The 17,229-nt window shown below is 42.9% G+C and overlaps 1 protein-coding gene across 1 annotated transcript in view; it reads left to right on the plus strand.

Annotated features, from left to right (window-relative positions):
* mbd2 (methyl-CpG binding domain protein 2) overlaps positions 1-17,229 on the plus strand; it is a 74,903-nt gene that overhangs the window by 43,682 nt on the left and 13,992 nt on the right. Inside the window, exons 5-6 of the mRNA XM_072692750.1 lie at positions 1,561-1,738; positions 8,898-9,025. Of these exons, the coding sequence (XP_072548851.1) occupies positions 1,561-1,738; positions 8,898-9,012 (293 nt within the window). The 3' untranslated portion in view covers positions 9,013-9,025. The remainder of the gene's footprint in view (positions 1-1,560; positions 1,739-8,897; positions 9,026-17,229) is intronic.

Here is a 17,229-nt window from a genome sequence, read left to right on the forward strand (position 1 = left end):
CTTCACTTGGTTCTTGCTGGGTGATACCATAGAAAATAACTATTTTAGGTTCCATAAAGAACCATGTTTGAGATGTGGGAGTGTGAAGAACCTTTAAATTGAGCCGTCACATCAAATGATGGCTCTGTAGACCTCTAAAAGGTCTTCCTGAAAACCAGAAGTGGTTCTTCGGTGGTAGCACTGAAAGGGCAGATTGAAGCACCTATATTTTTAGTTGTGTAGCACCAAGCCCAACACCAAGCCCAACACCAAGCCCAACACCAAGCCCAACACCAAGCCCAACACCAAGCCCAACACCAAGCCCAACACCAAGCCCAACTGACAGCTGCTGGTCAGCTACACCTATTTGACCATCAGTGACTTACTCCTGCCCATAGTTTGTACCGCGTGTCCCACACCGTTGGCTCTTGTCAGAGCTGTTTTGAGCAAATTGAATCAGTTGCAGCAGTTGCCCGTAAAGAGTAGCGAATCAGCTCACAAGGAGAGAAATGAAAGAGAGAGCAAACAGCGCTCTCAGGAGGGCACACACACCAAATGACCTCATTTTTCAACACCAGTGCAAGTAGCAGTGCTTTATTGAAATGCCCTACTAGTGGGCAGTTCAATAAACTCTGTTTTTGAAAATCCCATGCAATTCAGAGCCTGTTTATTTGCTGTTTTTCACTTTTTGACACAATGAGAATCTGGCAGTTGTTCTTCATGTTGTATCCAAATTTCATGATGAACGAACCCATACAAATGCTCCAAAATGATTTTGGAGGGAGTGAATGAGTGAGTGACTGACCAACCTAGGTAAAACATGCATGTGCAAGAACTGCCTGTTGTTTACCTAGAAGAGAGATTTTCTCGTACTGATGGTATTAGGGCTACATTTTACCACCAAGATTACAAGTATCTGTGCTGCTGAGAGGAGATGTAATGTTGGGTAAACTGGGGTTACTTAATGCAGCATCGCTGCCACGGTTTTAGTGTACCTGCTGCCGGCCTTTCCAGCATCGCTACCGACCAGCTATGTGTAAGCATCACTATAGTGGCGTCTGTAAGCTTCGCCCAGCATCGCTACCACAGTGCTAGTCACAAGCCGTGTCCATGAGGTTTTGGGGCCTGTCACATCTAAAAATGAGTAAGTATGTGGTCCTAGGCTCTGAGGGCGAGGCTTGAGTCCTTTACCAGGAAGGGTCACATGAAATGGGACATGAAATACAATAAAGATCATTTGCTTGTGCAGTTAAGTCGCTCATTTTTCGAACTGCCGCCGAAGCAACGTCATCGGGCAACCAAGGCACCAGCCTGCAGACGCCAAGGCCAATTGCACTCTCTCAGGGCCTCAGCTGGATGGCTCGGATGGCTAGCAGCATGACTGGGATTTTGGTCCGTTTGACCACCCGGGGTCCCCACAGAACCTTTTCACAGAGCAGATATTTTGCTTCCAGACTCCATTGGCGAAATACCATTGACAATTCTGCGCAGCCAATGGCGATATATCGTACACCCATGTGTTATTGTGTGCAATAACAGTGCACTAATGCATAACTGTGCCCGTTTGTGTGATTTCGGCAGGTGTAGGTCCAGACGCATCAGACGAGACCTTGCTGTCGGCTATCGCCAGCGCTCTGCACCTGAGCTCGGGCCCGATCACGGGTCAGACATCCACCGCCGCAGAGAAAAACCCCGCCATCTGGCTCAACACCTCCCAGCCCCTCTGCAAAGCCTTCACCGTCACTGACGACGACATCAGGTGAGAGTGTGTTGATGATGTGGCTGCGGAGCGAGCGAGCCAGCTGGGCCGCTAATGAGAACGTCGTATTTCTTAGAACAGGTTCGAATGAGCTGTGCAGCTGAGTGCCCCCAGTGTGATTGAGTGCCATTGCAAGCCAAGAACCATTTGAAGTTTCTCCAGTGATGAAGTTCACAGTGGTTTGCATGCTGATTGCTGGTACACATCAGCATGGTGACACGAACCTCATCAGCCCTGTTCTGTAGCACAAGTGGTTTGCTGGGCGCGGAGTACAGCCTTATCTGTTGTGATTCTCAGTCCAGTAATCATATAGTGCTGGAGTGGCTCCATCAGAGTTTTGCTGTTTTATTTATTTATGCACTTCATTTTCACTCTCTCTCAAGCAATCCATTCATCTTCTGCCGGTGAGGGAACATTGGGGTCCCTTTCTCCAGATCAGTGTCACTGTTAGTGTGAGCTTATTGGATAGGAGACGACTTCATAAGGTCTGTAATGGATACCAATTTCAATCCCCACTCCAGCTCCGTGAGGCTTTACAGACAAGATAAATTGGCGGCACGCTACTGTATACGGGAAAGCAAAAAAAGCTGAAATAAGATTTTCCCCTGGCAAGACAAAGTAGTTTTCTGTCCGGAGAACCTCTGGAATACCGATGAGCTTTTTCCGCCTTGACAGGAATGATATATTTATCTGTCAGCGGCACGTGCGGAATTATTAAGTTTGGAAGCGTGACTCGTGATGATTAGCCTCAGAAATAATTGGTGCCAGTTTGGAGCATCTGCAAGCCGCCACCAAATCAAGGGAAAACAAATAAACGTCTTCAGACATTAGCGATTAGTCAGGCAAATGTCGGGAAGTGCTGAGGGAACCACAGTCAGCCGTAAACGCTCTCTATTTTTGAATAATTACCATTGGTTTCATTTGACAAACTTGTGTGATGTTTAAAACGCATCAAAAGTCACCCAAGTTCCAAAAAGCAGTGCTCTGTCCAGACACTAGATGGCAGCGATTGTACATGATTGAGTGAGATTAGGCTTGGCTGCAGGTGTGGGTGTGGGTCCAGCCAACTCTATGGACTGTGAAATGCCTCGGAGATGAGCTGCCTGCTGCTGGTGATTATGGAAACGTTGGGGGGTGGGGGGTGGGGGGGGATGAAGGAAATGAAATGTATCTAGTCCACTGTCCTGCTCTTCTCTTCTGCTCAGAAGAAATCGAGACTGTAGAGGTTCGAATGTACATACAGAAATTCTATATACGTAAATGGACAAAATTATTGGGACACATGCTTATTCATTGTTTCTTCTGAAATCAAGGATATTTAAGAAAATATATTCTGCTTTTGTTGGAGGAACTGTCTCTACTGTCAGGGGAAGAAGGCTTTCTACTAGGTTTTGTAACTTTGCTGTGAGGATTTGATTGCATTTTGCAACAGGAATGTTAGAGAGGTCAGGATGTTGGATGTTCACCACCCCACCTCATCCCAATCATTCTAGTCAACACAGTTCCACTGCTCCACATCTCAATGCCGGGGGGCTTTATCCCCCTCTAGCCCACACCTGGCATTAGGCACCAATAGGTTCATATATTATCTTCTCCAGAGAGTCCTATGCTATTGGCAGTACTTCTGTACAGGGACTAGACAAGCTGTGTGTGTGTGTGTATGCATTTGCACCTGTGTCAGCAATGGGTGCAGCTTATAGTAGCTCAATACATTCATTAGAAGGGGTGTCCAGAAACATTTGGACATGTAGTGTATGTCTACTGTCTCGTAAACTGGACCAGCTGGACAATACAGCAGGAGGAAATGCAGTGATGAAACACAGCTGATTCAGACATTCAGCTCACACCTTACCTCTACAGCTAATTTAGTACGAGCTGGGATGACTGAACTGTCTGTACAACCACATTAAGCCATGATGCCATGCTTTTTTTACTTTGGCCTATCACACTGTGTGGCAGACAGTGGGTGCGTCCCAATTCTTTACTAATTAGTAATGCTAACTACTGTCTGAGTATTGAGTGTATAGTACGGGTAAAAGTATACTTAGTACCATATGTTTTCTGAGTGTGGGTACGATAGACCCTGTTATCCCACAATGCAATGCAAAACGGAAAGGGAGGAGCATCTCACGTCTGGAAAAATGAGAAAAAATGGTGGATAAAGATGCCACTCAGCAGCTAGAAGGACAACTTGCAGAGATGTATGTTGGCATAGCAACGCTTCATCACTTCCTGTTAGTATAAAACGGATTAGTACATTAGTGATTTGTGTCCTTACCTGCCAAACCCTCTCTATTAAGACTGGTATGTAGTCTACACCTTAGAGTGCTATGATGCTATATCGCCCCCTAGGCTTTCTGTGGTGTACTGCAGTCTCTCAGAATGACCTTTTTGTGTTGCTTTAACATTATGAAGCTTTCAAGTAAACAGTGTGCTGACTTTCCTCCATACTCATCGTTGTTGATGACTTTTTAAGCATCAACTTTGCATAATTAATGTCGCCCACGACTAATCAACTATCCCGCTCGTTCGCTAGACCGTGTGCTCTGCCGTCTGGTCACAGTGGCAATGAGTTCATCCTCTCAGCATTGTAATTTTGTGAGCGCTGCTGTAGCTCCATAATGACGCTGATGTTAATGTATTGGTGTATGAATGAGGATGAACCAGCCTCTATTACTTTTTGTATAGTGTGTGTATGTGTGTGTGTGTGTGTGTGTGTGTGTACGGGAAGGGGGTAAGGGGTTGAGTCAAATCAGGGAGACGTGGCCTGCGGTCGTTCTTTATTTCTTGCTTCTTGTTTGTCTTTCCCTTCGTTAACCTCTAATTAAGCTGGCGACGGAGCTGGTGCTCTGCTAGAAGTTGGACCGGTTAATGAGGGTGCAGGGTCAGTTCTAGATGAGCGGGTGCTGCTCAGATAAAGAGAGGGATGGTGGCCAGACGAGGGGTGTGGTAATGTACCGATGCCGTAGGGAGTATCGGTCTGGGGGGCTTGTTATTGTTAGAATTGATTATATAGATTGTATATCGATATGAATGGATATCCGTATCCGTAGACGCTGGATCAGATATAAGAGAAATATACTATAACGAGTATAAGCTAGATACTAACTGGCCGAGTGATTATTAGTAGTGCTAGATAGTTTTAATAAAGACTAGCGTAATACTAACTGTCTGTGAGCTAGCTGTCTACTATCTAGATACTAGCTGCCCACATACTAGATAGTTTTAATGAGTACTAGCTAGATACTAGCTGCCCGAGTGCTAGATAGTTTTAATGAATACTAGCTGCCCGAGTGCTAGATACTTTTAATAATGGCTAGGTAAATACTAACTGCTCTAGTGCTAGATGCTTTTAATAATGGCTAGGTAAATACTAACTGCCTGAGTGCTAGATACTTTTAATAATGGCTAGGTAAATACTAACTGCTCTAGTGCTAGATACTTTTAATAACGGCTAGGTAAATACTAACTGCCTGAGTGCTAGATACTTTTAATAACGGCTAGGTAAATACTAACTGCTCTAGTGCTAGATACTTTTAATAACGGCTAGGTAAATACTAACTGCTCTAGTGCTAGATACTTTTAATAACGGCTAGGTAAATACTAACTGCCTGAGTGCTAGATACTTTTAATAATGGCTAGGTAAATACTAACTGCTCTAGTGCTAGATACTTTTAATAATGGCTAGGTAAATACTAACTGCTCTAGTGCTAGATACTTTTAATAATGGCTAGGTAAATACTAACTGCTCTAGTGCTAGATACTTTTAATAATGGCTAGGTAAATACTAACTGCTCTAGTGCTAGATACTTTTAATAATGGCTAGGTAAATACTAACTGCCTGAGTGCTAGATACTTTTAATAACGGCTAGGTAAATACTAACTGCTCTAGTGCTAGATACTTTTAATAATGGCTAGGTAAATACTAACTGCTCTAGTGCTAGATACTTTTAATAATGGCTAGGTAAATACTAACTGCCTGAGTGCTAGATACTTTTAATAACGGCTAGGTAAATACTAACTGCTCTAGTGCTAGATACTTTTAATAATGGCTAGGTAAATACTAACTGCTCTAGTGCTAGATACTTTTAATAATGGCTAGGTAAATACTAACTGCTCTAGTGCTAGATACTTTTAATAACGGCTAGGTAAATACTAACTGCCTGAGTGCTAGATACTTTTAATAACGGCTAGGTAAATACTAACTGCTCTAGTGCTAGATACTTTTAATAACGGCTAGGTAAATACTAACTGCTCTAGTGCTAGATACTTTTAATAACGGCTAGGTAAATACTAACTGCCTGAGTGCTAGATACTTTTAATAATGGCTAGGTAAATACTAACTGCTCTAGTGCTAGATACTTTTAATAATGGCTAGGTAAATACTAACTGCTCTAGTGCTAGATACTTTTAATAATGGCTAGGTAAATACTAACTGCTCTAGTGCTAGATACTTTTAATAATGGCTAGGTAAATACTAACTGCTCTAGTGCTAGATACTTTTAATAATGGCTAGGTAAATACTAACTGCTCTAGTGCTAGATACTTTTAATAATGGCTAGGTAAATACTAACTGCCTGAGTGCTAGATACTTTTAATAACGGCTAGGTAAATACTAACTGCTCTAGTGCTAGATACTTTTAATAATGGCTAGGTAAATACTAACTGCTCTAGTGCTAGATACTTTTAATAATGGCTAGGTAAATACTAACTGCCTGAGTGCTAGATACTTTTAATAACGGCTAGGTAAATACTAACTGCTCTAGTGCTAGATACTTTTAATAATGGCTAGGTAAATACTAACTGCTCTAGTGCTAGATACTTTTAATAATGGCTAGGTAAATACTAACTGCTCTAGTGCTAGATACTTTTAATAACGGCTAGGTAAATACTAACTGCCAGAGTGGTAGATACGTTTAATAATGGCTAGGTAAATACTAACTGCTCTAGTGCTAGATACTTTTAATAATGGCTAGGTAAATACTAACTGCCCGAGTGCTAGATACTTTTAATAATGGCTAGGTAAATACTAACTGCTCTAGTGCTAGATACTTTTAATAACGTCGAGGTAAATACTAACTGCTCTAGTGCTAGATACTTTTAATAATGGCTAGGTAAATACTAACTGCTCTAGTGCTAGATACTTTTAATAATGGCTAGGTAAATACTAACTGCTCTAGTGCTAGATACTTTTAATAATGGCTAGGTAAATACTAACTGCTCTAGTGCTAGATACTTTTAATAATGGCTAGGTAAATACTAACTGCTCTAGTGCTAGATACTTTTTATAACGGCTAGGTAAATACTAACTGCCTGAGTGCTAGATACTTTTTATAACGGCTAGGTAAATACTAACTGCCTGAGTGCTAGATACTTTTTATAACGGCTAGGTAAATACTAACTGCCTGAGTGCTAGATACTTTTTATAACGGCTAGGTAAATACTAACTGCTCTAGTGCTAGATACTTTTAATAATGGCTAGGTAAATACTAACTGCTCTAGTGCTAGATACTTTTAATAATGGCTAGGTAAATACTAACTGCCAGAGTGGTAGATACTTTTAATAACGGCTAGGTAAATACTAACTGCTCTAGTGCTAGATACTTTTAATAACGGCTAGGTAAATACTAACTGCCAGAGTGGTAGATACTTTTAATAACGGCTAGGTAAATACTAACTGCTCTAGTGCTAGATACTTTTAATAACAGCTAGGTAAATACTAACTGCTCTAGTGCTAGATACTTTTAATAATGGCTAGGTAAATACTAACTGCCAGAGTGCTAGATACTTTTAATAACGGCTAGGTAAATACTAACTGCTCTAGTGCTAGATACTTTTAATAATGGCTAGGTAAATACTAACTGCTCTAGTGCTAGATACTTTTAATAATGGCTAGGTAAATACTAACTGCCCGAGTGCTAGATACTTTTAATAATGGCTAGGTAAATACTAACTGCCCGAGTGCTAGATACTTTTAATAACGGCTAGGTAAATACTAACTGCTCTAGTGCTAGATACTTTTAGCAAGTGTTGGCTAGGTACCAACAGCCCAAATGCTTGATATCTTGAATGAGTGCTAGCTACATACTAGCTGCCTAAGTGCTAGATACTTTTAACAAGTACTAGCTTCATATTTTCACAGTTAGTAGTGCTAGATACTTTTAACGAGTGTAAGCTAGATACTAACTGGCTGAGTGTTGGATACTTTTACCAACTGCTAGGTAAATACTAACTACCCAAGATACGTTTAATGACTGCTGGCTAAATACTGACTGCCTGAGTTCTAGACACTTTTAACAAGTGCTGACCCATTGGATTGGACAATTGGTTGTGCTAGAAGCTTTTATGAGTGCTGATTAGATACTAAGTGCTTGAGTTCTAGATACTAGATAAGAGACTGCTAGCTAAATACCAACTGCCTGAACACTAGATACTTTTAACTAGTTTTTAGCTAGTTTGATGCAAACTGGCCATGTTTTGGGCAATCAGCAGTGCTAGATAGTTTTAACGAGTGCTAACTAGACGCTAGGTGCTCTAGTGCTAGATACTTTTAACTAGTGCTAGCTAAATGTTTATATATGTAGGTGTCAGAAGTTGTCAGTTTTCAAACACAAAGGCCAGAGAGATAATTGTCTATTTCAACGTCTGTGTAAATTCATTTATTTTAACACTGATGATTCATCTCAGAATATGAATCAGTGCATTTAAAAAAATGAATTGTGAATCGTATTAATATTTGAATCAAATGAAATTGAATCATTTACAATTCCATGAATCGTTTCCTGAAGAATCTTCCTGAAGAGTGCAGACAGGTGTGGAGGTCTGGGGGGAGGGTAGATGTGGAAGGAGTTTGATTGACAGGGGGAAGGAAAGGAGACAGTCTGTCGAGGGAAAGGGTGGGGTGTAATGAAGTAGAGAGAGAGAGAGAGCAGCAGGATCTGCAGAGCTGATGGGTGATGGAAAGTGTTAAAAGGAGGTCAAACGTAATCAAGAGACCAGTTAGACAGCAGTGGACAGGGAACAGACTTCAGAAGCACGGTCCTGTCTTGCCCCCGTCCTGCTTTCTTTTGTTCATTCATCTCTCTGATCCACCCTCTCTCTCTCTCTCTCTCTCTCTCTCTCTCTCTCTCTCTCTTTCTCTCTCTCTCTCCTCCCTCAGGGAGCAGGAGCTGAAGGTGTACCAGGCCAGGCGGAGTTTGGAGGAGGCCCTGATGGCTGATGGTTTGGCGCGGGCCGCTGAATCTGCCAGAGACATGGAGGGCAAGGCGGCGTAGAGACTCCAGCAAGGTGAGCGAGGGATAAAGCCGTAGGATCTTCTCAAAAGGCTTTTGGCTGCTGGAGGGATGAGCTCCTGCAGCACTGAAAATACAGATGCCAAAACAGGTTCTTAGGGCCTTTTTGAAATAGAAGAACCACTTTAGTTTTTTAAAGGGCCTTTCAGTGAACGGCTGCGCTGTGCCACAGATTTGCACTAAAAATATTGTGTATAAATATTAATGGCCTTGCACACACACAGTCCTTTGCATTGCCGTCATGTGGTGTTTCTGAATCAGCCAGACAAACCGAGGAACCTGCCAGCTTGAGGTCTGTATGGTACCTATTTTATAGTCCCACTTCATCCTGCTTCTGTTTGCAGCCCAGACGTAGCAACCAACCTCCTACCACCCACGGTCCAGTAAAGGCTAATTGGCCTCCAATATTTGATACAGTCTGCTCACAAACTAATGATTTTCTGATGAAATCATATGGCTTCTTTTTCTGTTGAATTAATTTCATTATTGGTCGTTTATTCCCAGTAAACACAAACCAAGAGTCACGAGAGCCACCGAGCATTTATTTTTGCATGGCTGCTCACAGCGTGTGGCCAGTTGACTGTCTAGCTCTGCCATCTCTATAGCCTACAAAATGCAGTTCACCTCATGATTGTATGTTTGAATTAATATTTAAGTTAAATGTGCATTAATTATGAGAGTTTTTGCTTCATTCATTCTTCTACCGCAAATGGGAACATCAACTCTCGGAAGGTCGCCGCAACAGCTAGACCATGCAAGAAGGAGACTAGTAAAGAAGGCCATCAGGACACCTTTGACTACTCTGAAGCTGATACGAGCTTCAGCATCTGAGACGGGAGAAACTCTATTGCCTAGGTTCTTCACCACTCAAAGCTTTATGGGAGAGCGGCAAAGAGAATTACATCTCGACTAGTGGGCATGTGGGAGGTTCCCGGTCAACTAGAAGAAGGCTCTTTGGTCTGATGAGACCAAAATGAAGAGTTTTGGCCATCAGACTGGACACCATGTTTGGCGGACACCAGACACTGCACATCACCACAAGCACTACTTCCCCACCTTGAAGTAGTCATAATTGTCGTGGTGGCCTCAGTCACTAGTCTCAGTCTGTTTGTGAGGGCGACCTGCTCTAAGCAGATTTACACATGTCATATTCCTTCATTTCTTAATGATGGATTTAACTGAACTCCAGGGGATGTTCAGAGACTTTTTTATACAGTCACTTGAGATACTTTCTTGCACTCAGGTGATCTCTATTTCACTATCCGTGACAATACTAGCACCAACTGCCTGGACCTCTGTTGAATTAGTCACTTTAGGTAGCATGAATATTTATGCAGCCATTACATTATGTTATTTTACATATTTATATTTTTTAATTAACTTGACATTATTTTAAGAAATCAGTTTTTCTTTTACATGAAAGAGCTATCTTGTAAATCTGTATAGATTTTTTTGTTTTTTTTTGTTTTTGAGTTTTAAAGTAGCTTGTAGCCAGGTTATCAGGGAGGTTAACCAGACCACATCTAATCATTTATAAAAGCACTATAAACTAGTAATACAAAAACTAGATTTGGTGGCCACATTGTATATATTATTAAAATTAAGCAGTTATTCCTAATCGATAGCCTAGCATATATGAAAGATGCAAACTCTGTAGCATATCGTAGCAGCAATCAGGAAGCTTTTTTAACAGAAGACTCATGAACTTTATTATGCCTACTTAAATATCATCCACAACAGTGAGACTGTGGTACACAAATATGATGATATTGAACTTTATCACTTGGATGTTTATCAGTGAACACTGCAACAACACTGGTGACAAGAGACAATAGCTAGGCTAGCAAGTGAAATAATATTTCTGTTAGCTAGACTTTGACAAGGCAACATGTTTGCATAATAAAATTAGATAAAAGGTCGACCAAGCTGAGGAAGCTGAGCTCCCTTTCACCATCTAATGGTTCATTACTGAGCTCTATATGTTGGCTCTATATGTTGGCTCTGGTGTTGGTGTTGGCTCTATATGTTGGCTCTATATGTTGGCTCTATATGTTGGCTCTGGTGTTGGTGTTGGCTCTATATGTTGGCTCTAGTGTTGGTGTTGGCTCTATATGTTGGCTCCATATGTTGGCTCTGTATGTTGGCTCTGTATGTTGGCTCTAGTGTTGGCTCTGTATGTTGGCTATGGTGTTGGTGTTGGCTCTGTATGTTGGCTCTGGTGTTGGCTCTATATGTTGGTTCTGGTGTTGGTGTTGGCTCTATATGTTGGCTCTATATGTTGGCTCTGTATGTTGGCTCTGGTGTTGGTGTTGGCTCTATATGTTGGCTCTGGTGTTGGTGTTGGCTCTATATGTTGGCTCCATATGTTGGCTCTATATGTTGGCTCTGGTGTTGGTGTTGGCTCTATATGTTGGCTCCATATGTTGGCTCTATATGTTGGCTCTGGTGTTGGTGTTGGCTCTATATGTTGGCTCTAGTGTTGGCTCTGTATGTTGGCTCTGGTGTTGGTGTTGGCTCTATATGTTGGCTCTAGTGTTGGCTCTGTATGTTGGCTATGGTGTTGGTGTTGGCTCTGTATGTTGGCTCTGGTGTTGGCTCTATATGTTGGTTCTGGTGTTGGTGTTGGCTCTATATGTTGGCTCTGGTTTTGGCTCTATATGTTGGTTCTGGTGTTTGTGTTGGCTCTGGTGTTGGCTCTATATGTTGGTTCTGGTGTTGGTGTTGGCTCTATATGTTGGCTCTGGTGTTGGCTCTATATGTTGGCTCCATATGTTGGCTCTGTATGTTGGCTCTGTATGTTGGCTCTAGTGTTGGCTCTGTATGTTGGCTATGGTGTTGGTGTTGGCTCTGTATGTTGGCTCTGGTGTTGGCTCTATATGTTGGTTCTGGTGTTGGTGTTGGCTCTATATGTTGGCTCTGGTGTTGGTTCTGGTGTTGGCTCTATATTTTGGCTTTATATATTGGCTCTGGTGTTGGCTCTTGCTCTTTCTCATCCAAATTGACATCATCTTCTTTATCCAACGTTTGGCAGAACCTAGATTTGGTGAGCTACACTAGGAACGGTTTTGTTTGTTTTATTTTAAGCAAGTTGGCTGGAAGATTCTTTGGAGACCCGGAATTGTTTTTTCTGTGGCAGTGCTCTGAAGAACCTTTTTTGTCCCCCTCTGTCTTTAAGACTTAAGGTTTTTCAGAGTTATTCAGAAAGTCTCGGAGCACATTGCTGCACAAGCATGACCCAAAAAATCCACCAGCTGATAATATGCCATGGTCTTGTCATTCAGGCAGTTTCCCCACTGTGAGGGCTTTTCCCAAAATCAATTAGTATTCCACTCCGCACTAACCCAGAGGTTTCTTCTCTGACAAGATCCTGGAATTCTAACATGAAGGCAGTTACTGAGACCAGTGGGAAGATTATTCAGAGCAGGAAAATGTAATTATTAGTTCAAGCAAAACCGATATTAAGGCCAACGCTCCATGCATGACAATGCCTCTCTGATTCTGATGTTCGGCTAATTGCAAAAACACTTCAGAAAAGGACCTTGTTTGAAGTCCGATTCCAGCAAATTATGAGCTTTCCCAAAACCACTGTGAGCTGATGCAGCATGAGCCTGACTTATCAGCTGTTTAGAGATTCTGTAAATATGGATCTTAGCGCCGTTGGAGCTCCCGTGCTCATTAGCTTTGGCATATGGCCTGCCCACCGCTGTGTAACTCTCACCACCTCCTTCTGCACCACTTGAAACTGGAGACGTAGAATTACATTATGACTCACAGAGGCCGAGCCACTCCAGAAGATATTTTTATCCACCAGCATTAGTCGTTTAGTGTTTGGACCGCTCCGCTGTGACCTGGTGTGCTGTGACTTAAACACTTTTTAAACACGTTGAAGCTGCAAAAAATCACCGTTTAGCCCCAGTACCTTAATCACAGTAGCTTGGCATTAGCATTTTTGCCCTGAACTGTGGGCTGTTGATGAAAGGCATTTAATTCCATCAAAGCATACACAAATATAGCAGTGGGACACTGCCATATAAAGAGGCAGTTGCACAGCAGAAATGAGTGCTGGCGGATGTGTGGTGATACCGGTATCACACAGCAGTATTGATGGATAACAAGCTGTATGAACCAATGGTTTCATTTAAGGCCTGATAGGAAAATCTGTGGAGGATGTCAGTCTGAATATACACCGATTAGCCATAACAATCAAACTACTGATAGGTGTAGGGAATAACATTGATTATCTGGTTCCTGTGGAATCTGTCAAGGAGTGGATATATTAGGCAGGAAGTGAACAGTCAGCTCCTGAAGGCGATGTGCTGGGAACAGGAAAAATCTGAGCTGTGACCGAAATTGTGCCCTGTTCACCATCCCCTACATGCAAAAATCCAGATCTACTATAAACAGACTTCATCAAGTAAAAGAAGTAGAAGTAAACGATTTTAGATGCCTTTGTACATAATATAACGTAAGGTGCATTGTGGGATTGTTGCGGTGCGCTGAACATTCGGCGCTACATTTTCGTACACCACTCCAAAGTGGTGGAACCTCAAAATAGAGCACAGCTTCGTGACAGCTTAAGACAAGGGCCAAATTGTAATGTCTAGACTCCAAAACATCAGGCAGGGTTTTTGGGGTGTCCCTAGTATGCACTGGTCAGTACCTACCGAACATGCTCCAAGAAGGGACACCCAGTGAACCAGTGACGGGGCATCCAAGGCTCATTGATGCAATCCATAGAGGACCCATCTTATACCTTGGTGCCAGATACCTCAGGACACCTTCAGAGGCCTTCAGGGGCTATGTAGAGTCCAGGTCTTTGACTCCCTACAAGAGTGGACCTATTTTTGGTGCTGTATAGAGACCATTTACAAGTTCTCAGTCTTTGAATAGACTCGTTTACCCAACCAAATGATGTTCCTTTTTGAGTGTATTGTATTCAAATTCAGTCTGGATACATTTGAATTATTTTTTTATATTATGTTTGTTCAGATTGTCCAGTTTACTCTGTGTCTCTGTGATATTGCTAAATTTAGCTAATTCTCATTGGGTCACAGCTGCCTTAGATATTGTCTTGTTGGTGGAGGGTTGTGAGTTCTTATCCCACTAATGCTCAGAAATATGTGTCAGAAATATTAAAAATGATCAGCGTGTTATCTGTGATATTTCAGCTGATATGATTAAAAGTGTATGTCGAAATTGGCAGATAGCAGAGTCAGTCACCTGACCTGACTAATTCAGCATGCTTTTCACTGACTGAAGACAAAACTGAAGCAGAAAAGACCTGCAAACAAGCTGCAACTGAAGGCGCCTGAAGTAATGGCCTGGGAAAGCATCTGAAGGAAGGAAACAGCCTTTGGAGAAATGTATGGGTTCCAGACTTGGGCCATGTTTCTCAAGAGTTTTAGAGTGAGAACACTGACCTAAGATCCATTTTGATTGACCCCTGGGAAGTTTTCTTTTTAATTAGGCTAATTTGGCTCTTCAGGGCCCCCAGTGTAAATGTACAAAGTATGTCTTATGTCTTCCCAAAGGCTAATAAATAAATGCTGTAAGTGTCCTCTCCATATGGAACAGGTGGTTCTAAAAGTGGGTCAGGTTTACGTCAGCACACCCCTGACCAATCACAGGCTAACATGGCTCTGTCCTCCCTTAGAGTCTGAGCAACCCGGCTAAAGCATCGTCCCTTCCGTGCAGCACCCATCGCCTCTTCGCTCCGCCGCAGTATTTAGTTGCTGTGTGGCAGGACGGACAAGAGGTGGCTGAGGAGATCCACTCCCCTAGAGCTTGTAAATATATATGGGCTGGTAGCTCGATAACTCAGCTCAGTAAACCCTTAAGATCTGTGAAAGAAGCTACATCAGGATCATAAGATATTCTTTTAGCACAGAGCAGCAGCGCTCAGCACGGATGGGTTCATTTATTCATTAACTTCATTAATGCTAACATTAATGCTATACTTCATCCAACAGCTTCATGTACTGGAAAATGTTGTGATACTGAATTCTACCTTCTAAGCTGGCCAGCTCGGTCAAAGGCTGTCGCAATCCAATGGAAATTTCGACAAGTGGCTTTTTGGTGGCCCAGAGAAGGCCCAGCCCAGACGGTCATGAAATATTCAGGTGGTGATTAGGAGCAGGGTTCGACTGTGGCTCCGCTTCAGCTGTCTCCCTGGCTCACTGCTCTCTTCTCTCCTCTTCATCTCCCTGTAATGAATCTTTAAAGCAAATTAATAGTTCATACTGTGCCCCCCTACCCTGCCCCTCGAGCCTTAACTCTTCAGTAAACGCCGACTCTGAAGGGGGAGCCGCCGCCAGCGCTTCGGCGGCGGCGCCACGTGTTACATGCCTGAGTACACCTCCATTTTGAAAACATATTATTGCAGCTATTAAAAAACCCAATGGTTCCTTTTGAATGCTGATGCCGAGGGTGTCTGTCTCGGTGATGCCAGGCAGAGCTACACTGACTGAAACATCTTTCCCCTGGTAATTAATCCCGCCGCTTTGCTCAGGCTGGTTCGGGAAGGCTCCTTTCTTTCCCTCCAGTGTTTGTTAATGTATGTCTGTGTCTGTTTATAGCCTTTCCGTTTTCATAAAGGCTAGCCTGGCAAACACGAGTCGACAGCGTGCTTATCTGTCAATAGGAGTCAATTTGTTTATGAAGGCTTTTGCTCTCGTACGGGGGTTAGCTGCCCCTCTTTAGGGCTAAACGCGGGCAGGAGTTTGCAAACACGTGGCGTAATTTGAATACAAATTACAGAGTGTTTGGTGAAGGGAATAGAATTTGCATTAATTCTATCATGGGCCTGTTTCTAAGATAAATGTGCATGTCCAGTGTATTAGACAGGGTGTATCCTTTAATTTGAACAGGGAAGAGACCTCCCCCCTCCTTTTCTCTCTCCGTACTCGTTCGGGTTGTGTGATTCAAGTCCAATTTAGAAATGGAGATTGGTGCAGATTGTGAGTATTAATCGCAGGCGCTTTATAGAGGCCATATTGAGAGGCCAAGAATATGGAAGTGTGCTCAGAATGCTTTTGTGGCTATTCTGAAGGTGATTGTGCTGCCCTGAATGGGTGCTGAAGCCGCAGAGCTGTCTGCTTTTATGGCTCCCTTGGGTACTGCAGCTGTAGCTCGGTGACCCAGTAGGATTTATGAGCTCTGGGCAGACCTGTAGACCTGGTCGGGTCCTCAGAGGCCTCTTAAATCAGCATATCATGGCATGAGAAGCAGAACATGGCACTAGGGTTGTGTTTGGTAGACTATCTACCCAGTACCCAGAGAGAGAGCGAGGCCGGTTATGGTCTCTTGGACTCCCGGCCACGGATGGCTGTGGCATCATTAGGGATTGAACTTGCAAGGGCCTTCTACTTGATTTTGACATTGTTCGTAGTCCTACACTATATGGACAAAAGTATTGGGACACCTGCTCATTCATTGTTTCTTCTAAAATCAAGGGTATTAAAAAGTGTTTATCCTGCCTTTGTTGGAGTAACTGTCTCTACTGTCCAGACAAGACCTTCTATTAGAAGCATTGCTGTGAGGATTTGATTGCATTCAGGGACAAGAGTGTAAGTGAGGTCAGGATGTTGGATGATCACCAACAAACCCCCAACCATCATTCTGAAGAACACTGAGAAAGTTGCTGGGGGGCTTCATGCCACTATAGCTCAAACTGGCATTAGGCAGCATGGTGCCAACAGGCTTATATGTATCTGCTCCAGAGAGTCCTATTCTATTGGCAGTACTTTTCTACTGGGACCAGAGCTGTGTGTATGTGTGCACATTTGCATTGTGCATCTGTGTCAGTAATGGGTGCAACTTAAAGTAGCTGAATGCATTCATTAGAAGGGGTGTCCACAAACTTTTGGACACATGTTTTCAGTTCTTCATCACAAGTAAAACTTACTCATCTGCTCTTGGCTTGGGGTTTTCCTCCCCGTTCAAACCCTCCGCAGGGCAAAACATGGCACGCTCCTTCAGAAACAGCACAGCCGTTCTGCAAAATACCCATCTGCAGTAATGAACCACCTTTGTCGACAATCAGGCGAGTTTAAAAAAAAGAGGGGGGAAATTGGCTGCCGAATTGGAAAGATAGCAGTGAGGGCTGTAATTGCCCACCTTGCGTTTCTAATCTGGCGCCGGAGCTAATCACAGCGGAGAGCCGCAGTGTGGGGCTGGATTACGAGTGTGCTCGGTATAGGT

Source organism: Salminus brasiliensis, chromosome 1 (assembly GCF_030463535.1).
Source record: "Salminus brasiliensis chromosome 1, fSalBra1.hap2, whole genome shotgun sequence".
Lineage (NCBI taxonomy): Eukaryota > Metazoa > Chordata > Actinopteri > Characiformes > Bryconidae > Salminus > Salminus brasiliensis.